At 35.8% G+C, this 25,965-nt stretch overlaps 1 protein-coding gene across 13 annotated transcripts in view; it reads left to right on the plus strand.

Moving 5' to 3' along the window:
* Positions 1–857: 857 nt before the first annotated feature.
* CDC42BPA (CDC42 binding protein kinase alpha) overlaps positions 858–25,965 on the plus strand; it is a 237,400-nt gene continuing 212,292 nt past the window's right edge. For 10 of the 13 annotated variants that reach the window (XM_031438472.2, XM_031438479.2, XM_031438476.2 and 7 more), the window contains exon 1: positions 859–2,213. In XM_031438472.2, the coding sequence (XP_031294332.1) occupies positions 2,036–2,213 (178 nt within the window). In that variant the 5' untranslated portion in view covers positions 859–2,035. Of the gene's footprint in view, positions 2,214–25,965 lie in introns of all 13 variants that reach the window. The other 3 variants (XM_031438481.2, XM_031438483.2, XM_031438480.2) reach the window with 2 other exon arrangements.

Consider the following 25,965-nt stretch of genomic DNA (forward strand, 5'->3'; position numbering starts at 1 on the left):
GGCAACAGCTAGAATAGTTCCCGAGGAGGAAACCCTGTGCTCCACGGAGGGAAACTTTTGGGAATAGACATGGGGGATTCTGTCCTTCTCGCAAACACTCAGGACTTGGAGGGTAGCGCGTACAAGTCTGTCATTGTATTTGTCCTGGGAAATGACACAAGAAGTGGTGTAATTGGACACCCAGGAAATTATTACTTTGGAGTGCTTGAGAACTGAATGTGGGGGGCGAGTGGTGAGCAGGTAAGAGGCAGTGAGAAAGGCTCTGTCTTTTACTGATCTACTGAAGGCTAAAGCCGTCTGCTTCTGGGCCCCCTTGGCCAACGTGCCAATCGGGTGGTGGTGCCTCCGAGGACCAGGAGGAAGCCCCGCTCTACGATCCGTACGAGGAGCTCCCGGGAACCGGGGACAGCGGCGAGGCGGTGGCGCAATTCCCAGCCCGCGCCCGCGTCCTCCAGCCTCCCTACCATCGGCCACCGCCGCCGCGGCCTCCCTCAGTCCTCCCGTATCCCTGCATTCCACGTTGCGGCAGCCGCAGCCTCACCGGCCGAGCCGTCCCCACCCTCCCCTCGGGGCGATGCAGCGCCCGCGCCCCCGGCCCTCGCCCGCACCCCCTCCAAGGCCTGGACTCGGCTCTGGGCGACCGCAGGACCGGACCCCGCCGCGCCGGAGGGGCTCGGGCGGGGGCGGGGGCGGGGTGGGGCGGGGCGGGGAGGGGAGAGGGCGTGTGCGCGCGTGTCGGGGGGGGCGGGGGCCGCCATATTGGATCCCGACTCGTCGGCGAGCCTCCGCCTGCGTGCGGCGGGGCCTGGAGCAGCCTCGCGGAGCCCAGGGCGCGAGCGCGAGAGGACGGGGAAGGCGGGGGAGGGGTGGAGGGAAAGGAAGGGAGTGGCTGCGAGCCGGGCTGCCGCAGCCTCTGGTCTCCTCACCGGCGGCACCGACCCCTCCTCCTGCGCCTCGGCCGCTTCCCTCCTCGCCGGGGAAAGATGCCCTTAACCCCGGGGTGTGAAGAAGGGGGAGACCTAGCTGCTGGAGCCGCCCGCGCCCCCGCCGCCGCAGCTGCTGCCGTCCGTGTCCTTTGAATCCAGAAAAGCACCCCCTCGCCAGGGCGTCGGGAGCGTCGGCGGGCCGGCGGGCGGCCGCGGTGCGGGTGTGGGGGAGACCGGGCTCTCCCCCGGGCGCGGCCCAGGCCGGCGGCCCAGCGACCACCGACATGGAGCGGGCTCAGGCGGCCGAGTAGCCGCTGCTCCCGGAGCCGGGGGCGAGTGCCGCCGCAGCCAGTCAGGCCCCTGGGTGAAGCGGGGAGGAAAATGAAGAGTTTTCATCGGAATCCGTTGGATATAGGACTGATTGCAAAGCCTTAAAAATAAGGACCTCGGGAGGAGAAACGAAAAGCCTCCTTCGGGCAAGACTTGGCGTGCTCCGAGCCGAGGGGCTGCTTCAGGGACCTCGCCCCCTCCCTTTCCCGCTGGAGAAATTGCCGCTGATGCGTTATCCAAGTGGTGGTTGGGAGGATTTGCAGCAGAATTTTTGGTTTTCCCTCCCCCTTACATACATTCTGTTTTTTTTTCCTCCCTTTTTGATTTTCTTTCTTCCTGGGAAGTGAATTGCTGATGCACATCGGACTTAATTCATTAATGATGCAACCGGATTCGTTTCAGGATTATGTTGCACGAGTTGAATTTTGAATGAAGGAGAAGAGTTTTTTTTTTTAAAGAAGTGTTGACTTTTTGGTTCGCTGTACTTTTAATTATTTTATTTAAATATACAACTTAATTATTCTTTTTAAAATGTGTTAAATGTGTATTTTACGGTAACTTTCCCTCAAATATATGTATATTTGCGAAATTGAAGACGCTTCAGTTAAGTGAGTTACTGGTGTGTTGGATGTTGAATTCAGCCCCGGCATTGCATGACAGTTGTTTGAATAACAAGTGGTTTATTTTTTAAAACCACACCTTTTGAAATTTAGGTTCAAATAATCATAGTAAAAATCGTTATAGTAATTGAAAGGAAAACCAGCAGAAATAAAGCAAACATGTCCGGAGAAGTGCGTTTGAGGCAGTTGGAGCAGTTTATTTTGGATGGGCCCGCTCAGACCAATGGGCAGTGCTTCAGTGTGGAAACGTTACTGGATATACTCATCTGCCTTTATGATGAATGCAATAATTCTCCATTGAGAAGAGAGAAGAACATTCTTGAATACCTAGAATGGGGTAAGTTTGTATTTAAAATAAAAACTCTTTAGCTGGGCATTATGATTTAATTGTGATGGTTAGCATGATAAAGTTACTCTGTAATGAGTATATAATTATACTTTATACATTGTATATATACATAATGTATTAATATGTATTTAAACACATAATATGTGTTATATATAATGTATTTAAATATGTATACAATAAAAGATAGACACCAGTTATTCAAGTTTTTGGTAAGTATTTTCCCAAGAGTAAAACCATGCTACTCAATTGTTGACTTGATTTAATGTGGAACTTATGAAGAAGAGCTTGTTTTTTGGTCAGCAGTAAGAGATTTTGAATAATTCTGTGATGGGCAAAAATGGATTATTGCTCCCAGTTGCCTACTGCATGGTGGTATAACAGACATTCAATTGAAAGGAATTTATTAGTGGAAACATTCCTTCCCAGACTTTGGAAGTTACTCTGGAAATGGGAGGAGATATTAAAATATCTTAGGTCAACAGGAACTTGAAGGTAATCATCAGTGGGTTTTATTACATCTCTATATAGCGTAAGCAAAGGAAATTACTAAACATGGACTTGCCAAAAATTGTCATGTTTGTAAGATGACATAAGTAGTTTGAAAATTTTGTGATAGTAGTTGGTAGAGAATGTTTGGGAGCAGCTCCTGCCAGCCTGAGAGTTTGATTTACTCTACATTTAATTCATATCTAAACTGGTTAAATTTTTGTCTTTTTCCTAAATATAGATGTGATTTAGGAGACCTAGGTAGCGGAGTAGATCAATGATGAGAGCAAATGCTCCATGTGACCTTCAAGCTTGAAGGCTTGGCTTTAAGTTCTAATTCCAATGTTACATGTGAGCCCATCCCAACATCCACCAGTTCTCTGTGGGAAGAATATACATCATCACCCAGACCTATATTAGGACATTGACTTTTGAAGGATATTAGCCAAAGAATTATTTTGTATCTTTGGAATGTCAATATTTGAGTTTGTTGGAAAGTTTTTATACTAAAATGTCTTTGTTCCCAAGTAACGCTGTATTTTTCTGAAGTAAAAGTCAACTGATGATTATTTCACTTTTTGGATTTGAAATTTGTTAAAAATTAGTTTGTCAGGTAAATCACTTCTCCAATTTTCCCTAATTATTTGAATTAATTATTCAATTTACCAGTATCAGAAGTTTTCTAGCAACTTGATGCCATGAGATTTTTAAAGCATGTATATATATATATATATATATATATATGCAATTTGAATAGGATTATCTTTAAAAACAGACTACCAGACTCGTGCTGGGAATGTAAGAATTCTAAATCATTTTTCAAGAGACTGCTCTCTTAAGGATGAGACAGTTTTGACTTTGGTACTTTATTTGTGAAATATATGTCTTTTATTTTTATGTGTGAAGAAAAATATTTTACAGAGCATAAGTAGTTTTATACCCCATGTTTCCTAAATTTAGAAATTGCTTTAGTTTGTTTTAAGATTTATAGAAAGGATTTTGATGCTTTTAGAGTTTCAGTTCTTGAACTATCTGCAAAATAATGGGAGAACTCATTGTATGTACCAGTTGTAAATGTAATTTAAGAATTATGATAAAAAACTATATCTTCAATTGCCTTTTGGTTATTAAGAATTTACATAATAGTTTTATGCTATGAGATATTTTGCTGTATTATCAGAATAATTTATGTATATTTTCTACTAAATATGTTTTTTTGTACTTGGTTTCTTATATCTATATTTTGGTAGATATTTAATTTAAGCCAAATAAGCAAAAAAGTCAAATAAGTATTTCACCAAATACATTTTATTTTTATTAATAGATTTTAAAGTAAATTAAGTTTTAGTAGTATCCTTCATATTTTGTCTTTTTGTAAGTTTGATGTGATGTAAAAAAAATATAGTCTCTTAAGTAAACTTCTATTGTGTTTTTCAGTAATAGAGAACAAGAGACTCGAATTTTTAAGCAATTATTTTGTAGGCTTTGGGGCTAGGCAGTGTCTGTGAAGTCTTAGGTATTTTTAAGTTGTAGTAGGAGATCTTGAAAGTGGGAGTTACCAACCATAGAAGTTTGGGTAAAGAGCAAGAAAAGAAAGATAAGATTGGAAAAAGCTGTCAAGAAATCTATCATGAGTAGTAGTACTTACCATCTTTAAGTTATTTGAGAATTTAGGTAATTGAAGAATGCCAGTATGTTCTTTACATTTAATTATTGAAATAGATCAACTGGTCCTTGTGTATGAATTGATTACTACACTTTGGAGAAGTGTCTTATTTGATTCTCATTATCTAACATTGTATAAAAAACAAGTTGGTTAAGGAAGTTTTCAGATAGTGAATTGACCCAATTTCATTTTTAACATTATTTTTTTAGGTCTGTGATGGATAGTGAAAGAGATTGTTTGTTGGGGTTAAATTCGATAATTTAGATTTGCCTTAAATGATAAAATGTTTAGTTTGAGTTTTAAAAGACCCAATATTTGAAACAGGAGAATGGTAGTAGTTAAACTTTATGGTACATGCTGTATATTTGTGTTTGGCTGTTTATATTAATGCAGTTGTCATCTCATATGGCTTAGGTTTATGCTGAAAATAGGTTTCTTTTAAAAATGGAGTCAGCAAGAGTCTGTCTGACTTGCTACATTTCCGTCAATTTCATTTTATTCCTAATTAGGCTGATTTCACTCTTTATATTGATAAGATTAATGTTTTCTTCATTACAGTATCATGACTGTAAGAAAACAGACAATTCAGATTTTTGTTGTTGGATAGCATTCCTTGCTGTTGGTGCTGACAGCTTGAGGGAGGAAATAAGTAGAGCTCTAGAAAGGAAGAGGGGGATTAAGCCAATGAGCAGTAAAGAAAGCAGATAAGAGTGCCTTAAGGTCATAGATCACTTTCAAATTTAATAATGTTTATTTTCCAGTTGTATCCAGTACGATTTGAAAGAGTGTTTTGTCTTATTTTTTAAGCTGTTGAAATGATTATGGTTTGTATGTTGTTTGTTTATAAAATAATAGTTTTGATGTTACTAGTGTAACTCTAGAGCAAGTTACAGTAGAGTTGTGGAAGTAGAAGTTAATTTTTACATTATAAACTAATTTGCTAGTAATGATGAAATGAGTACTTTACTAATTAAATTGGCTGTCCTCTACTTTTAAATGGGAAATTGGAATTTTAGGGAATTCTTAACCAATTTACTTAAAAAATAGGTGTAAGATAATATTACTCAATACAAAAAAATGCAAGGCTATCTATATGTGGATAACTACTTTTTGATGCTTTCTGAATATTGGACTTTATAACATTTCATTTAAATTATCCTTAAATAACAGTAATTTTATAGCTTATTTAGTGTAGATATGCAAACACAAAATAGTCTGAGTGATTGATAAACTTGTTACTAGAGTGCATCAGCGGGTACTGTGGTTTAAACTTAATGAATTAGAGTAGTTTTAAAGCTAATTCACATTTTTTTCACGTGTGGGTCACTTAAGTGAGGTGATGATGGCTTGATCAGAAGGATCTGAATCTTTTCTGTGTTCTTATATTGTTCCTCTTTGTTAGCTTTTCCTGAGTAGAATTTATTAATCATACCAAATTATTAAAATGGCCGCTTAACACAGATGATTAGGTTTGGTTTAATTTTTTTATTTTTATTTAAGTCCTCGATTAGGATCATCATAAATGTCATCAGAAATACAGGCTGAGCACTTATTTCCGTTATACTAGTCACCTAACAGTCCTTCTGTTCTAAGGATAAGTACAATTATTTGACCTAACCCAGTGCTAGCAAATGGTAGAAGCATGTTCAGTAAGTGGTGGCTTTTATTTTTCCATTTCTCTTTTTTTAAAGAGTATATTGCAGTATGAGTGAGAACAGGGATGTCAAGACTAACACTAAGTATATTAGGAATTTATTTATTTCGTATGGAAATGTAAGGCATACCTTAGCATAGCAGTGTAAAAATAAATAGCATCATATGTTGGAAATTTTATGGAATGTTTCATAATTCCTGTGACTTGATTAGTATTAGATAGTAAGCCTAGGCTATTTTAGGGTAAAATAATTGAACTTGTTACAAATTAATATTTTCTTGTGCTAATCTTCTATGGCAGTCAAAACATTTCTTCCAAAACCTTTTCTCTTTATGTATACTTACTGCCAGTATACTGTAGGTGTTGCTCCTTGTTTTCCATCCTGTTGGTTTTGATAGGTTTTATAATCAATTTACTAAGTCCAGCCAGCATTTAAAAAATTAAATATACTAGAGTAGAAAATATCAAGTACATCATGTGTAGAAAGAATAAGTATTGTTATACAGAATGCTTGTGTGTTCTTGTATTTCTTACTGAAGGTTGTGTTCTGAAGAGTTTGAAACTCTAGTGTAGATGAAGCTAAACTATATTGACTGTTCAACAGCAAAAAGATAGACATGGTTCTTTTTCAGAAAGCACACATGATTGAAATTAGGGGCAGACTGAAGAATTTAAAGAAAAGGAGGAGTTTAGGTAGGGAGAAGATACTTGGAAGAAGAAAAGGTGAATAGGAGAGAGGAAGAATGAGAAAATGAGCCTGAGCATACTGTTTTTCTGGGTTGCTACTTCAGTCTTAACTCGTGAATAATTAAGTTATTTTTAATTCAGAAGAACTTATTGGACAGAGGAATTAACATCACTTCTTTGTATTGTCTTTGATGGTTCATTTCCTTTTCCTTTGACATTTTTCCTTTTCTGTCTTTGGACTGGTGAATGTTGACTTCCATTGATTATCAGAGTTGTATAAGCTTGTCGAACATGAGGGACCTATCAACATTGGCTGTAGTTTTTTACTTATGTCTTCCCATTACTCCAGATGAATGCTAAAGTAGATGTAGGTGAGAGTTTGCTAGTTCCATAGGTTTTCTTATCCCTTGTTACTCATGAAACTTCCAGTGAGGGTTACTTCAAGTTTTCAGTAGCTAAGACCAAGAATTGCTTAGCAGCTTTTGTTGTATCTTGAGCCAAGAAGTTCTTTCCATAATGATGTTTATTTTTGAATGACCCACACTGTAAGTATAGGACATCCCAGAGATACGAATGGCCATCTTTTGTTGTCACTGCATATAAAACTCTTTTCCAGATCTAAGGGATTTCCCTTTTTTCCCCATTGTTGCTGATCAGAGTGACAGGATTAGTCTTCCCAGCTAGTTGCTCCATACTTCCTTTCTACAGTGTCCACTTTTTCCAGTTAGTAGGTGGAAGTCATTTCCCAATGACTAGCCCTCTATTGGCTAACACCTCTCCCCCCATTCTAGTGCTACTTTATCCGCTGCTATAGGAGAGTAGCACTTTGGCTTTCATGGTTAATAGAAGGCTTGAAGACGTGGCTCTCCATTTTCCAATTGCACTATTTGCCCCTTAATTCTTTCTCATATGAACAACTGTTCATTTTGGGATTAGGTCTTTTTTTGTTTTTTAAACATTTTTTATTGATTTATAATCATTTTCCAATGTTGTGTCAAATTCCAGTGTAGAGCACAATTTTTCAGTTATACATGAACATATATATATTCATTGTCATATTTTTTCTCTGTGAGCTACCATAAGGGATTAGGTCTTCTTTACTCTAGCCACTTCCCTGATTTCAAACTGTGTCTGTAAATCCGTGGGATGTTAATAGGTGCTCTGTGTGTGATGGGGCAGGTTTATGTGGCTAACTAAATTTGGGAAACTATTTAAAAAAATTAACCATTAAAAATACTGTGGGTTATCCTAGAATTTATAAAATTCATATGATTATGGAATAATATTTTTGAGGAGTATCTGAAAGATAGCAACCAATGTTCCATGGAACACCCTTTGGGAAATGTTCTTCCAGTATTAGGTCATGGTGTTCCTTATATCAGGGTTAGAAAGAGATAATTTTGAGAGAGAGTTTGAAACAGTATGTGGTTTGGAGAGAGAATCCAAATCTGAATAAGTTAGGTTTTATTTAGTGGTTGTGGACTTTTAATTGTCTTCTGTGTGATGGTCATGTGAATTGAAAGATAAGCTTAATCCTGGTGGAGTGGCACAAGGTGATGCTAGTGAACATTTACATCCAGGAAAAGCACCCTGTGAAGCAGGATGAAATTAGGTATAATAATGAACCAGTGCCATTAACCCCTGAAGTCCTTGAAATTACTGACAAATCTCTATGACCTTTTCTTGCTCTAATTAAACTTGCTTTTCAAATATAGGCATTTACAGCAAATACAGAAATTCTCACTTTATCTTTTGCAGCTTTAGTAACTATAATTGTAAAGTGTTGCAAAACTACGTCTATATGAAATAGTTTTATTCATTACTTTGTGATATTTAAGAGGAAAATACCATCGACTTACGCAATTTTAGAATCCATTATAGTGTTAAGTATTGTTTTTTCTAAGGTTACATGTTAGCTAAGCTGTTGGTTTGACTCTTCTAGTGTGGGAACTTTACTATTATTTGATAACATTGCATCTGTGAAACTAGGTTTCAAATGCCAGCACCTATTTATATGTAGTGTAAAGAAACCAGAATAAACAATACTTTTGTTAAAGAGAAAATCGTATGTAATTAGTGCTATTTCAGCACTATGTGAGCAATTAGACCTATGTGATTACCACAGACTTCCATTCCAAGTATTACAGTGGCAGATAATAATAGTAGAGGATAATTCAACTTGATTTTAAAGGTAAATAGATTATAGGATTAAATTAATTAGTATTTTTTTCTCTCTCTTCTGACATACATTTATTTTTCTTTTTAATTCTTCCCCATCAACACTATTCCTCTCACTCCCAATCCAATTATACTGGAAAATACTACTTAAGTGGATGAAATATTCTTTTCAAAATGCATGTGAATTAGTTCAGTCGTGCAATCACTTGTTAAATTTCGGTTTTATTTCAAAATTGTTTAAATATCACCATAGGCTTAATGAATGAAAAAAACACCTTCTATTCAGTTTGCTCTATTCATAGTGATAAAGCTTAATTAAATTTACTTAGAGTTTCCATGGTGAAGATTGATCTACAAGTGGAATACCTCAACCTGAAATATTCCTATTCTAAACCTATAAACTGGCAAAGAGCATGGGTTTGGGTTTGGACTGACTCAGTTGATTACTGGCTGGGTTGATTTAAGCAGGTTCTTTGACCTCTCTGAGTCTGTTTTATCACCAGTGAAAAATGGACATAATACTAATAGTTTATTTTGTCAAAAGGTGGAAAGTTGGTTTAAGATTTTTCTTTTTCTGGTGATTTATAGTTGCATTTTGTTGGCTTTTTTCTCATTCTGTTTATGAAGTTTCTGTCTGGCCTTATGATAAAGGAAGATAAAATGCTATTTTTTTGGTGAAGTTTAATTGAAATGTATAGCTGTACTAATACAAGGATGTAAATAAATATCTCACCATTAATAAACATGTTCATATCTTACTGATGATATTTCATTGAATTATATTGGCATTGGAGATGTATTTCCCTGTGTGACTGTGCAAACAGTATCTTATTCCTTCTTTTAGGATAAGATATTTTGAATTGGAACATTTTGTTGTCATTAACTAAACTGTTGTTCAGTGATTAAGCCCATGCTCATTCTTTCCATCACCAACAGCAAATATTATGAAATGGCTAGTTATGATTTATTTTTATATTTATATAGCTTCAACCTGCAAATCAGTGGTAGAGTTCTTGACCTCAACTTAGAAGATGAAAATAATCATGAAAAGTTATTGATGTATTATTCATTTAGTACTTTTTATGACCTAAAGATTATGTAGCACCCATAAATTCATGTTGTGGACTGACGGTAAGTATAAAGAAAATGAACAGTGTGCCTTAGTGCTTCCTAAACTATATTTCAGTAGATACAAGTGACAGTTTTGAAAATTAAAAGATCTGTGTATATGTAGGATTGGGAAATAGTATTTATTGCATCCCTCTTTGGATATTACAAAGCACATTATTATCATAGTAAAACTATGCACTTTTTAAAAGTTGTGCAGTACAGAAACCTCTTAAACTTTGTTTTCCCTAGAATTTGCCTAAGTCATCTGATTTTGGAATCCTTATTATGAGGAACAGCTGACAGTTTGAGAATGCTGGCATACACTAGGAATCCATAGGCAGCGTCAGAGCCTTTAAACTAGTTACGTTTCAGAAGGTGGTTACTAAATTCTTCTATCACAGTTTTTTTTTGAATATTGTCACAATTTACATCCAACTTCAAATATTTGAGTGACTTGCCTTCATCCTTTTCATGTTTAACGTTTTTTTAGCACTTCCATTTGCATCACTTAAAAGGCAGTTTGGCAGTACTTACTAGGTTAGTGTGGAGTTCTGCATTGGGTGAGTGTGTGTTTACAGACGAAGAGCAGTAAGTCTTTAACACATGCCTTTCAGTTTATATGTATATTTGTAGTTCCTGGTTTGCAGAGATGTTCCTGCTAATAACCTAGTGATTTTTATTTTTTCAGTAAAGGTTGATCATTTTTTAAATCCAGTTATCTCTCTAACCATTGCAGTGATAAAGAGTTTGAGAGATAGACTGTCATGGCTGTGAACTGGAACATAGCTAATTAGATTTTACGAGGATTTTGTAAAAGCAGTGTTGTTGTCCTGCTACAGCAAGAATCCCATCCTTAAATACCTGGTCTACTGGGAGTGGCTAATGCTCCAAGTTTACTCAGATATTATTAAAAGCAGTCAAGCATTTACTTAGAAGTGTTCTAGCCTGAGATTTAAAAAATACTTGAGAAGATTAGGAAAAGCCCAGAGTGGCTAAAGCCTCATTTTAAGATTATTGCTACCCAACTATGGCCTTGCCTTAATCAAAAATCTTAACTAGGAAATATTTAAAAACAGACTAGAAGGTCAGGTATGTGGTGAAGCTGACATATTGATATAATTTCATAAAGCTTCTCATTCCTCTGTACTTACATTTTCTTAGAATTTATAGTTAAAACCACAGTAATATTTGCAAGTATAGTGTGATTACTATTTCTGTCTTTTTGCTGCATGCCTTTGTAATGTGTCACCCCATTTCTGACTGGTGCATGCTTAAGTTCACAGTTTTTTTCCAGGAATTCATTGCTGTGTTACATTGCTTGAAGTGATCATACTTGTTTCTTTTCCTTTTATTCCTATGGTAATCCCAATTAAGTACAGCAGCTTTTGAGTTGTCCTGGTTTATTTAACCTCTTTGTGCATCTGGCTCACTTGACTTGTCTATATTAAATGTATCTAAATGGATTAAATTCCTGGATCTTACTGCTTTTGTTTCTCCATTAAATGCTAAGTAATCTATAACCTCATTATTATATGTGTTCCTAACCTGAAAATACTGTGAATCCTACATATCTGGGACCTTAGTTTAGTAGAACCTTAAGAAAAAAAAACTTACAACATGATCGTTAGAGCATGTCAACATCCCGCTTCATTTCCTTCAGTGATTACTGATAGCTTTCAGAATAACATTTACATTCCTTAGCATGGAGTATGGAATTTTTAATGATATGGTCCTAGTCTTTTTCTCTAATCTTTTTCTTTTCTTTAAGAAATAATTTTTAAAAATTGGTAACAATCTCAAACTTAAAAAGAAATTGCCCCCTCTGAACCATTTGAGAGTAGATTGCCTACTTGATGCCCGTCATCTCCAAATGTGTTCATATGTATTTTCTGACATTCTTTGACATACCCACAATGAAACTATTAAAATTAGAAAATTAGCACTGATACATTACCATCATCTAATCCTTAGACTTTATTCACATTTTGTTGGTTATCCTGATAATATCTTTATAGCAGAAGGATTCAGTTCAGAATCACATGTTGCATTTGGATGGCATGCCTTCTCATGTCATTCAGTCTGGACTAGGTCCTCAAATTTTCCTCAACATTCATGACTGACACTTTTCAAGATTGCCAGCTGGTTATTTTGCAGCAAGCATTTGCAGTAACCCTCAATTTGGGTTTATTTCCTCATGATAATACATCTTTGGCAAGAATATCCAGAAGTGATGCCATGCAGCTCTTGTATGTGGATATCCTTTTCATAATCCAGCTCAGCCTTCAGCACCCTGCTGTGGTCCACTAGACTTCTGTCCCTGCATGCCTACTTTGATCTACACCTCTTAATGGCATGTGTGTGTATAAATAATTTTGTTTATATTTATTTCTCATTCTCACTTTAAAGAATTTAAAAAAAAATCTTTTAAAACTTATGTATAGTAAAATTCACTCTTTTTGGTGTATATCCTGTAAGTTTTGACAAATGTAGACCACTACCACAGTCAGAATAAGGAGTAGTTCCATTATCCCCCAAATTCTCTTTTGTACCACACTCATCTTTTACTCCAACTAGATTGAAGTGTTGACTGTTCTGCTAATCAGATCTTTGACTTGATTATTCTTTAACTGTTCCATGACTTTTCATGTTTTGGTTCATTTGTTCAGAAACTTGTCTTCTGAAATGGCTTCCTGTAGCCCTCTCAAGAGGAGCAAGACTTAACCTTTCATGGAAACACACAGAAACCACACCCCTCCCCCCAAAAGATCTCAGTGGGCAGAATTAGATTTCATGTCTGTTCTTGAACTAGTCATTATATTGATGAGATTATTGAGGTACATGGGTTATGTGAGGGAAGTGTAGATAACAATATTAGGATTCTTTTTAGGAAGAGGGAATGGATTCTGAGTAAACCACAGTCTCCACTACAGTTGACATTGTGATTTTATAATTTATTCTTAGCATTTTCTTTAGGCGTTACTGCTATAGTATAGTTTTATGGGGTTCTTTGCCTTTTCCCTGGCAATGTCTAAGTAATGCCTTCTCTAATGGTTTTGATTTAAGAATTCTGAGTCAATGTTGCTGTGTAGAAGCTAGAGAAAAGGATGCATTACAGATATCTATAATTAAATTTTGATTTAAACATTTCAAGTGTTCATTAAAATGATACTTTTCTCACCCATGACATCTTTTGTTGGTTTATCCCTCTCTGAATGCCTATAAAATTTGTTTATAGTGCTCGTTTGGCAACCAATATGATTAATCTTGCATAAATAGTTACCTTTTTATATATGTCATACCAAGGATTATCTCTCATTGTATCTCTAACACAAATAAATATCTTTATTGTTAGTGATATCTGAAGAAGGTGTGGTTAGGAGAAGTCCTGTTTAAAGTTAATATTTATTGTGCACAATAACTGTTATGTGTATAATGGAGTATTGGAATTATTATGTGTATAATGGAGTGTGGGAATAATAAGATGGATAACATGTGGTTCATGCCCTCAAGGAATTAAGCAGAATATAAGTATTTTAAAGGAGGCACAAGAGAGAGATTACTTTTGATAAGGAGAGGAGGAGTAGAAAAGGCTCAATTACAGAGGTGACATTTGAGCTGACCCTTAACAAGGTAATGTTTTGTGAATTAGAGATTGGAGGAGGGCATTTTAGATGGAAGGGATCAGTGGAACTAAAGTATGGAGGCAGGAAAGCTCAAAGGCGTGTTGGAATGGTGGGTTGGGGCCATTTCAGAAGGCTTATTGCATAATTTGAATTTGACTCTGTTGACAGTAGGAAGCCATTGAATATATATTTGTGGTTTTTTCCCATAACAATTTTTTTAATTTTGTATATTCTTTCAAGTGACAGTATACGTGGTGTTTATTTTGTTCTTTATAATTTATTAGTTTGTTTTTAATTTTTGATAAGAATGTGTAACTTTTAACATCAGAAAAGAAAAATACTATACAGTAAGTTTTAAGAACCAATTCATGATGTGACCGTATAGGTGGCACATTCACAAATACCCAAAGATGCATGTATTTTATGCCCCAGATGGATGGGCATATTTACCAGTGAAAAATCTAATTTGTCCTATTAATTTAAGTCATGCAGAAGGACTCAAAGACCTATAAAGATTCTTGTGTAAGTGATACCTGTTCCTACTTGGCCTATCTGGAAGCTTCTCCACTTCCCAAGACTGAAAAGTGACGCAGCTGCCTCCTCCCAACCTCAGAGACTATGGTAAATGTCCACTGTAGCACTTGCCACATTGTCTCACACGCATATGTCTTTATTCAACAGTGTGGGCTCTTGAAGGTCAAAATATGCCTTACTTCAGTTGTAATCTTATTCATATCTGTATCCCCAGTGCTGGCCAAAAAGTAAACACTCATGAAGTATTGATTGAGAGAGGGAGAAGGAAAAAGGGAAAGAAAGTGGGAGAGAAAGTTGAAAGGGAAAATTAGAAATGCATTAAAGATCAGAGAAAAGGAAATGGACTTAAAATCCAAAGACTTAGTTTGGAGTCTGCAATGTACACCTTATTAACTATATAACATTAATTTATTTTATCTTGCTCTGCTTCAATTTTTTTCATCTATTAAAGGAAGGATAAATATTCCTACGTTTAAGATTGCTGTGACGATTAAAGCATTTTAGACATTGTTGTTATATGACTTTTCTCACAAGTGTATCACTAAAGAAAACCATTTGTTTTTAAAGCAAGGAGTCTTGGAAATTGCTTTGTGCCAAAACATAAGTAGCATTAAGATTTGTAGTCTTTTGTTATGATAGAATTTTTTGGAGTTCACTCATTAATTCATTTTTTTCATCATTATTTAATTTTAAGAAATGTTTATTGCATACCCTGTATATGGTAAGTATCAGTTTTTGCAGATACAACAATGACCAAGGCAGGCAAGGTTTCTGCTGTCATGGAACTTAGATCATAATTTGGGGGGAATTCAGGAAACAAACATGTAAATAAATAGAATTATTTTAGATATGGGTAAGAGTTCTAAAGAAAGTAGAAGAGTATGACATGACAGAGTTTTCTGGGTGGTAATTTAGATGGTTGGTCTCGGGATGACCCATGTTTTTGGCCTGAGCAGCCAGATGAACAACAATAGCTAATATTTATTGAGTGTTTACTGTGTGCCAGGTACTGTCTAAACAATCTTTATGGATTATCTTATTTAATAATCATCACAACCTTATGAGGAAGGTAGCATTATCCTTATTTTATAGATTAGGAAACTGAGGTACAGGTCTTGTGGTCTCATAGCTAATAAGTGGTGGTGTTAAAATCCAAACCATTTAATCTGATCTTAGAGCACACACTCCTAGTCACAACTACTCAGTTGTACTACCATCCCTGAAATAGAATTATATGATGGGAGGACTGTAGGGTAGGGCAAGAATTAAGCGTTGTGTTTTGGCCATGGTTGGAGATAGTAGGCAGTGTTGTCTGGATGTGTTAGTCTGAAGATATGTTAGTGTAGAGGTTAGAAGTGGAGATATAAATTTCAGAATCATCAGCTTATAGGTAAAATCATGGGACTAGATGAGATTTCTTAACATGTATAGGTAAGAAGGAGGAAAAGGCTAAGGGCTAACTCTTGAGGCATCCACAATTTAGAGCTTGAGCAGTGGACGAGCCAGAAATGGAGAGTGGCTAGTAAGGTAGAAGAAACCAGGAGAATGTGTTGTCAGGAAGCCAAAAGAAAAATTTCAGAAGAAGGGAATAGCACGTGTTGTGATTGTGGCCAAGATGCTGGCAGAAGTCCAAATGGAGTCAGATGAAAAGAAAATGGGAGCAAAATGGAACACACACACACACACACACACACACACACACACACACACACACACACACACACAGACAATTCTTTAAAGAGGTTTACTGTAACGGGGAGCAAAGAATTTTGGTGGTAGTTAGAGGGGGACATGGGATTAAGGAGGGTTTTTAAACATGGGGTAAAAACTCTGGTTGATTAAAATGATCCAGTGGGGAGAAAGAAATTTATGATATGGGGAAGAGGGAACATAAATATAGGCTTTGATCTTTGAAGCAGGGCCCCCCCTTTTTTTTTTAAATAGTAGAGGCAGAGGACAAGGGTACAGATAGAGTTGAGGGAGGATAAAAGGAGTTTACTTCTGATTGCTTCTGTTATTTCATTAATATTTAAGACAAAGCAATCAGCTGAGAGTGTTGCGAGGTAATGGATTATTAGAAATTTAATGACAGAGCTGTGTGTAGGGGTTTTCAGAGACCACCCCCAAGTTAGGTACTTCACTAGCAGGACTCATAGGACTCAGCATGTAGTCATACTTGTGGCTAATATTTATTTTAATGAAAAGCTGCAAAGCAGAATCAGCAAAGGAAAGATGTTCATGAGGCAAAGGCTAGACAAAACCACACTTGCTTCCAAGAATCCTCTCCCATTGGTCATACAGGATGCATTTAAGTAATCCCTTCAGCAATGAATTGTGACAACATGAGTGAAGTGTTGTCTACAAGTGAAGCTCAGTAAGAACTTAATGCCCAAGGTTCTCACTGGTCACTTAGGGTCCCTATGCCTAGCACATATTAAAATTCCAGACTCCCAGAAGAAAAACAAGCATTTAGCATAAGCCATATTGTTTACACAGTTTAGGTACATTGAGCCACTTTATTCTATCAGGATTGAGGGGACACTTCCTGAATTCTAGTTCCCAGACTTCAGTCAAGGACCAGCCTTCCAAGGAGGTCTTTCTAAGACTAATAGCCATAGGCCTGCAGTGTCATCTGTTTTCTGTGCAATAGGAAATAGTGATTTTGGAGGGTAGAAGAGTGACCATCCTAGAGTAGTGTATTGAAATTGTCAATAATATTGTGTTCACATGACATGTATGGTGATGAGTTTGTTCAAGCAGTAGGTTGTGATTTTTTTTTTCACTCTAGCTTCATCGAGTGGCTCAGGAACAGGTGGAGTTGCAGTTTTAATTAGAGGGTGTCAAAATAATTTGACTTGTGCAAAAATGAGGTTGCTTCTTTTATACAGCAGTCTGAGACAGACAGGTAGAGATTTCTTGGATTTTATTCTCAACTGATAATTCCATGGGAAATCCTAAGTGATCCTCTCTCTAGTGACTCACAGAGGGTAGAATTTATATGGAATAACCTGGCTATCTTCAAGAAAAGCAGAGCCTCATATCCTGAAATCCTTCATTGTGACTTTTTAAGGGATCTCTCTACATGTTTTGGTTTGGGGCCAGTTATTTCAGGGCTAGGTGGTTGGAATTTGGGTCTTTTATTTCAGGGGCAGATGGATGGAACCAAGAATGTAGACTTGGGTTGCTTTTCATAGGTATTGTGGTTATTGAACAATTACTTAAGATGTAAAGTCCTCAAAAGAAGTGGTTGTTCACTTAGGGTATACATCCAAATAACTTGCGTGCCTTTTACAAAATATGTGTGATTTTAACTCACTTCCAGAGATTATCGTTCGGTTAACTCAGGATGGAGGCCACAGTATGTGAATTTTTAAAATGCTTCCCTTTTGATTCTAATGTGCACTTCTGATTAAGAATCACAGTTCTAGACTGGAAAATGTCAGCTTAATCTTTATAAAATTTGGACCCGCCATTAATAAAACTGGAGGCAGTTTGTTTTACTCCCTGTTTTATACAAGAAACAAGAAGAATTTTGTCATGTTGGGCTATGTGTCTGGCTGGATGGACTGGAGAGCATTGATTTTTTGGACAGTATTTCTCCATCTAGAGGTGTATGCCAGGGAATCCTTTGGTCAGCCTGTCTAGAACTAAGTGTATTTCTAACACTTGGGGGAACTTTGGATTCTAGCAAGAGAATCAAATGTTGCCCTGAATTCTCAGCTCATGTACCAACTTAATATTTCTTTAAGAATCATAAATTGAGAAAATTAGTATTTCAATGCTGTTAAATTCAGGCACTCTCCTGGTGAGTGGAAGAATTGATAATTACCTGTTTGACCTTAGGCTTGAGGTTTACAGACTTAAGTGTGCCTGATTGGAAAATTAGCCAGTATTTATAACATTTTCTATGAATTTTGTATTTTAAAATTGATATTAATTATTTGGAAATCCATTTCTGGATCTGAACTGCTTGAACTTCAGCTTTTCATTTTAATAATAAAACGTAGAAAAGTAAATAAATCTAATTTTTTCGGGTAATAAAAATCCTTATGAAACTTTTAGTTATAAAATATTAAAATATACTATTAAATAACTATCAAACCACACTATCATATCTGGTGTGACAAGACAAAGCATTAATCAATGTATTAATTTCCTATTACGGAAGAAAGAGTTTATGGATTGTTTATTAGTTACTTAAAACAAGCTAGTAAAGCATTTTAAAAGTAAACATACTTGTAGTACATTTTCATCACAAATAGAATCTTCCTACTTGGTTCTAAGATACATTTGCTATTATTTTTTTAATGCAGAATGAGTGGTAAGAAAGACAAAATTTGTATAAGCTTTTAGATACTGTAGTAAAGTATTTTTACAGTGGCATATGGAACCTCTCATTTTTATGATGGATTAAAGACTTTTTACTCATTTATATTTCTCTTGTTTATATATATTTAGAAAGCTTATATAAAACTTTTTATATCATTTAATATCAACAGATTTACAAATGTTTGCTTGCAAAAATATTCATGAGGCTAATGCATATGTATCTTTTCAGGACATTGCTATTGCATCAGTATATGGATTTTTAAATCATGCTCCTTAGAGCACTGATAGTCTGCCACTAAAACAGAATAATGGATCATTTATTTAATTGCAGGAAAGATTAAATCAATGGGTAGAAGTTTCTCAATTTAAAGTTTTTCCTCCCATGAATTAAAAAGTATTTAAAAATTGTGGTAAAATATGCATAACAGAAAATTTGCCTTTTAAAATCATTTTTAAGTGTACAATTCAGTGGCATCCAGTACATTCACATGTTGTGCAACCATCACTATCATTCATTAACAGATGAAAAAAACTTCCCGACTGTGCTCATTAAGAATAACTCCTCATTAACTCCCTCTCTCTTGCCCCTGGCAACCACCATTCTACTTTCTGTCTATGAATTTGACTACTCTACCTCATAAGAATGGAATCATACAGTCTGTGTCCTTTTTTGACTGGCTTATTTCACTGGCTCTACACTTGAATAAATGAAAGAACCACTAGCAAAAAGTGAGGTAGAGCTGTACCTTTCTACTGTTTGTTGTTTAAAAATTTTTTTAAAATTATTTATATACTTAATTTATTTTTAATAGAGGTACTGGGGATTGAACCCAGGACCTTGTGCATGCTAAGCACCTAATCTACCACTCAGCTATACCTGTCCCCTCCTCCCACTGCTGTTTGTTTTTTTACCTGCTCCTAAGCAGTTTTACTATTTTAAATACTTTAAAAAAAACAATTTATCATCTGTATTTTAAAAATAAATATAATATACTACGTGAGGTCTTAGATGTCTGCAGAGAGCCTATTCATTGCAGCCACAATACTGTGCTAGAGAAATTCTGTGGGCTTTTTCACTCAGCTGCCATCAAAATTCTCGTATCGCAAGTGTAATATATATGTAAACACTGAAAGTGATCCTTCTATTTCTATATATTTCTATATTTTATGTAAACAACTGTTTAATTAATTTTAATGTAAACTCATTGAAAGTGCTGCTTAGGAGCCATAAAAATAATTTTCAGAAAATTGCTTTTCTTACCCTAAGAATATTAATATTGCATTGTTAGGCAGTATTTACTCATTCACTGCAAATTTTTCTTTTCCTTTTAATTATTAGAACTCTTTTTTCTGACTGACTGCTCTGGTTTTACCCAGAACCAGGTGAGTTCTCTTTTTTCCTCCTTTTTCATTAAGGGACGTGTCCTGCCCTGGATTACTTGTGAGTTCCTGGCAGGTACAGAGCAGAAGTTCTGGTCTTCTGAGTCTTTGAATAGTACTTTGTCCCACTCCTCTTCCTCACCTCAGGCTTTGTTATCAAACTCTGAGTTGTTGGCACTTGTAAAAGCTATAGCTCTGAATAGGGGTGCTCAGCCTTGTGATACCCTTAAGAGCTATGTTCTGAGAAGCCTTAGAGTTTCCCACACATGCCTAGGGTGAGAAGTAGGGACCAAAAGGGAGGCTGAGGGTCTCAGGCTCTGAACTTACCTACCCCCATCTGGTTCTGGGTAAAACCAAGGCAGCCAGTCAGGAAAAAGAGTTCTAATAATTAAAAGGACTTTTAGAAAATTAAAAAAAAATTTTTTTAAATTGCAATATTAAAGAGATTTTGATAGGGCACTTGACTGACTCCTAGTTTGATTTGGCCTAGATTCTTATATGGCTCAGCATTCTCCATGCTCACTTATGTCATAGTATTTGGGGCTGTGGAGGACTGGATTCTGGGAGAATATGATGGGGGGAGGGGAGAGGCAACAGGGCTGGAACTGTATGTGGACTAAGGAACAGGCACTAGAGAGTTGCTGATGGAGCCGGAGCAAGTCTGTCCAAGGGAACCTCAGAGGCAGTTCTGGCCCTGAGAAATTGTTCTGACACCATGAACCGCTGTGCTGAGATTGCTGGCTGGCAAGCTTACCTTAGAGTGAGGAGAAGAGGGAGAGGGCTAAGAAAATGATCCCTATCCCTAGCCAAAACAACCCTCTTCACATACTGCAGTGGGCTTTGTTAGAAAACAGAACCTCCAGAATGGAGTCCATTTTTAAGATATCATCATTCATTTACACCTGAGAGTCAATTAAAATCAGTTTAAATTTTTTTTGTTAAAATGTCAGTTTCACTTTTTGAAAAATATGAAAGCTCACGATTGTGATAATTTAGTGTGGCAGTCTACAACTGAGGTATCTATACCCATGGTGCATGAAGGTGTATCCCAAGGGGTATGTGGGTACATATAGTTTATTGGGAATCAAATTCCAGATCCTCAACTTCCCCAAGTATTCTTTTCTAAAATCCATCTGTTTGAAAACACTCTGAAGTCTGTTTTCTTTTTCCTCTCCCATTTTATAATTGCTTATCTCCCACTTGATAAAATAGAGACATACTGTTTACCTGTCTCCAATCTTGCTATAGTGCATGCTTTAGGTTGTGAAACCCTCTTGGATGCAAAACAAAAGGGACTGTTTGAGAACGCCTAGCTCCCAAAGGAGGGCAAAACAAAAAGCTTTTGTAAAAAGTATTGAAGCAGGTGTTTTATTTCATTAGTTCACAAACTAGTAGCAAAGCTCTATCATCCACCATCCTTCTGAAAACTCTGAAGCAAAATGGTTGATAATGAACTATATAATGCGTATTCTTTTGAGTTAAAAATTAAAGTCAGACCTCTTCTAACAGAAAATAAGTTGTATTTTGCAGATTAGTTTGACAGTGAGGATTGGCTTTGTCAATTAGATTATATGGTGGACGTTTTCCATAAATTTTCATAAATTCCATGTTTTAATGCAATTCTATTTAAAGCATATATGCAATATGAAACACATTGGTGATTACATCATTTACAGTCATTAAACCTATAATTATTTGAGCTATAATTTAAACTGTTCAAAGGAGTATATTATTTTTCAAAACCTTTGTAGAGATAGCGTATTTCACAACCACTGCTAGAGTGTTGTGGGAAAAGGCTGGGTTTTAGAGTCAATCTGAGTAGCCTAAGTTTGAATCTTGTCCCTGGCAATATGGCTTTAGAAGTTGACTTAAAAACTGCTTGAGTTTTATCCAGTATGTCTAGTCCTAGTTTTCTAAGAGATTTTAAATTTTTTGTTATTTTAATACAAATTAGTATTGCATTTTGTCATTTTTTTTGTATTTGTTGAGATAATTATGTGATTTTTCATCTTTATTGCATTGATGTGATTAATATTGAAGTTTCAATATTGAATCAATCTTGCACATTCCTGCATTAAACTCAACTTAGTTGTGATGTATAACATATATTTCTGGGTTTAATTACTAGTGCTTTGATTTCAATTTTTTCTTTTATGTAAGAGAAATTAGCCTATAATTTTCTTATGTTGTCTGTGTAAAGTTTTGGTATCAAGATTATGCTGGTCTCACAAAATAAGTTGAAAAGTATTCCCTCATGTAGTACTGGTGTCCTTAGATATTTGAAAATTTAGAAGAATTCAGTGACAAATCTCATCCTGGAGTTTTCTCTATGGAAAGTTTTAAAGTACAGATTCAATTTTTTAAATTAGATACAGGATTATTCAAGTTTTCTGTTACTTGTGTCATTTGACAAGTTGAGTTTTTCTAGGAACTTCCCACTTTGTCTTAATTTTAAAATTTATTGGCATAAATTTGTTCAGAATACTGATTGTCTCTTTGATCTCTTAACATCAGTAATGTATGTACATATTTTCATTTCTGTCAGTCTTGTGAAAGAACCAATTTTTTTATAATGTTGATTTTCTGTATTTTCTATTAATATCTACTCTCATCTATATTATTTTCTTTCACTTATTTTTATTCTTATTTTTTAAATTCTATGATTAGCTCACTTATTCTTAGCATTCCTCTTTTCTAATACAAATTTTAAGGCTTTGTATTTCTAAGTACCACTGTAGGTACATCCTACACGTTTTGATATGTTGTCTTATTGTTCCATGTTAAATGCTATCTAATTTCCTGTCTGTTTTCTTCTTTGAACTGTGAGTTATTTAGACGTATGTTTTAATTTCCAAATTTTTTTTAAAAAAGTTATTATTTAAAAAAATTCTGGCTTATTTCCACTGTGGCCTAGTATTTGTTCCATGTATATAAGTGACCCACATTTTTCAAAATATTGTTTATCTTGCAGTTGTTGTATTGTATCTGTGTCACCTAGACCCAGCTTGTTATTTAGATTGTTAGATTTTTGCTTGCTTCATCTATCAATTAATTAATAATAAAGTTACTTATCTTGATGGGGTATTTGCCAGTTTTTCCATGTAACTCTCTCAGTTTTTGCCCATTGTATACTTTGAGTAATACTAGATCATTTAAGTGCATAAAGTATAGAATTATTATATTTTCATGATAAATTGCGCTTTTTATATAATGACAGTCATTATTTTTAGTGAGAACTTTTGCCCTAAAGTTATTTTTTCTCTTATTAATATAAATAATGTAGCTTTATTTTGGTTATTTACATGCTTTCTTTTATTTTCATTCTTTCTGTATTCTTACGTTTGGATGCTTTTTGGAAAAGCTTATGACTGGATTTTTCTCCCTCAGTGTGAAATCTTTGAATTTAACTGTAATGGATAGACCATTTACATTTATGTAAATATAGAATTATTTGGACTTATTTCTACCATTTTTTTCTTTACCATTTTAAAAAACCTTTAAAATATTTTCCCCTTTGTTCTCACTATGTTGGGATTAATTCAGTATACTTTCCTGAATCAATTTTTAGAACATGATATCTTAATTTAGGCTTTATCAAGTATCTCATAATCTTTTTGTATAATATATAAAATTTGAGGTATATGTGCTTTTTCATGGGAGGAGTTTATATCCTTACACCATATTCTTGAGGGAGTTTGTGATTCCCACTATAAAATCCCCCTTGTTTTGAGTTATTGGTTCAGAGTGATTTTTTTTAAAAAAAATTTGAGTGGTTAAAGACAGTATATAGAGAAGTAAATTGGTGACTTAAATTCATTGTTTTATCATATATGCACATTATGATTTAACATAACATTAAATATTAGCTACTATATTTTAAATTTCCTGATGTTTTATTTTTATTTGATTAATTTTCATATCTGTTTTATCATTTATATTCTGTATTACCATCTTACTGTATAGTGTTTTTCAGATTGTACTATCCTCTTGAGTTCTTTGGGGTTCTAACGTTCCCATTTGTTTCTGTTTTCAGCTTTACTTTGTCGTGGTCTATTTCCTTATGTGTTTAAATTTTTGATTGTGAGCTCACTTTTGACTGGGGTATATTTTTCTAGGTTGAGTTCTATTCCCTATGAGTGCTTTGCTTTGTGGGGATGGACTAGATTTAATATTAATTTCTTAGCTGAGAATTCCTTCACCACATGAACAGCATAGATTCAGACTCAAAACTCTCACATGCTCCCCCATTACACTACCCCTCTCTCCATCCTGGGTTGCTCACTTAAACCAAGAACCAGAATTTTTTTTATTTCTTTATGTTGAGGAAGGGCCCTGGGTCCTGACTTTAATGTATGGATTCCAGTATTCTGCCCCTCTTAAGTCACCAGCAGTTCCTCATGTTTCCTGTGGATCTATTAGTGACTGTGCCTGGGGACCAGTATTCTCTTATGCTTTTTGCAGCATCTGCTCCTGTGTTTTGGTTGGACTTGCCTGGTTCTTCTTGCCTCTCTCTCTTCTTCGAAATTGAATGTATATTTAAAATCTCTTGTTGTCTCTTATTCAGCATTTCTGTGTGTTTGTTTCACAGTTTTATGTGTGTGGATCTATGTTACCTTTGCTTATTATTAAGATACCAAAACCATATATGCATATGGACTATTTTGAAACTTCTTTCAATAATCAATTATTTTAAAAAATACTGTCTAAAATACTGTTTTAGGTGCTTAAAAGTGAACAACACAGTTTTACAGTTGCCTTCAAGTATCTGTCATTGCCCAAAATCTCATAAATCTACCACCTGTAATTTTATTCTTTGTACAGGTGATCAGTGTATAGTTGCACTGTATTTCATAATCTTTTATTATAGATTAATTTAAACCACACGATATATTTTATTTGTAAAGTATGTGCGCAAAACCTGACAAAATTGATAAAGTTGAGTTTTAACGTGACCTCAGTGACTATTCTTTTGTCATTGCTTCCTCTTATTTCTATTCTCCCTCTCCCCTCTGCATGGATTATTGTCACTCCCTGACTTAGCATTGATCCCTGATTCGCATGTTCCTCCATTGCAGATTAGCGTCAGCATCCGTAGTGGAAAAACATGCAGTAGAAAAGTTAAGGGGAAGGAAAAGTGAAAGAGTGGACACCTATTGGAGAAATTTGAGAGGAAAGGGAGGAAGCAGAATCATGGGTGAAAGGAAGCGTCAAATCTCTTGCTCCACTACTCCCGCTACTTCTCTTTTAGGCCGCTTTATGCCTTCACGCTCTGTTTCTGTCTCTATTCCTCATCTACTCACTTGTGCCCCCTAACCCCGGCTTTCCACTTTCTCTTCCTATTGGAACCACCACCTAGTTTCCTTTCTCAAGCCATGGTATCTATTACCAGTGGCCTGCAGCCAGCAAACTATGTTCCCATGGGGCCCAGAGAGTAGTTGTGGGGACGAGGCGAGCTGGAGGGGAGGATTGAAGGAGACTCCATGCTTAAATCTTGGGTTACATTCAGCAGGATAAAGAGTATATATTGCAAGGTATACCTGGCATTTCATATTGGAACTCTGAATTAATTTTCCTTTAGAATAATCCAATCATCCATTTATTCAGCAGTGTACAGTGAACCAGGCAGTGTATGAGGGGCTCAAGTAGAAATATGCTTTCTTCTTTCCAGCTTCAAAGAGATCTTTTTTTAAACTTAGAATTATATTTGACTTTCTTAACTCTAGCATCTGTGTTAACTTCAAAACTTTTGGGAAGAAAGAGGCATATTTTATTAGAAAGGCTTTGGAGCCTGACAGATGAGAATTTGAATCCTATTAGTGTCACTTGTTAGTCATGTAATCTTCAGAAATTTATTTTACCTGTCTGAACCTGCTTTCTTTTCTGTAAAATGGGAATAGTAATATTTGTCATTCATGTCTGCTTCTGTTCATGCGTGTGCTTTGTATCTTTCTGCAGAACTGATTTTCTCCTTATGGTGGAATGTTTACCCCAGTAACAAGGTTTCTTTGTTAATTCTTGTAGCCACCTGCAGAGGCTGACTCTTACTGAGTTCAGTGTTAAGTTATTTGTTCCACAGCTTTGGTCAGTTTTCTA

Source organism: Camelus dromedarius, chromosome 21, assembly GCF_036321535.1.
Source record: "Camelus dromedarius isolate mCamDro1 chromosome 21, mCamDro1.pat, whole genome shotgun sequence".
Classification (NCBI taxonomy): domain Eukaryota; kingdom Metazoa; phylum Chordata; class Mammalia; order Artiodactyla; family Camelidae; genus Camelus; species Camelus dromedarius.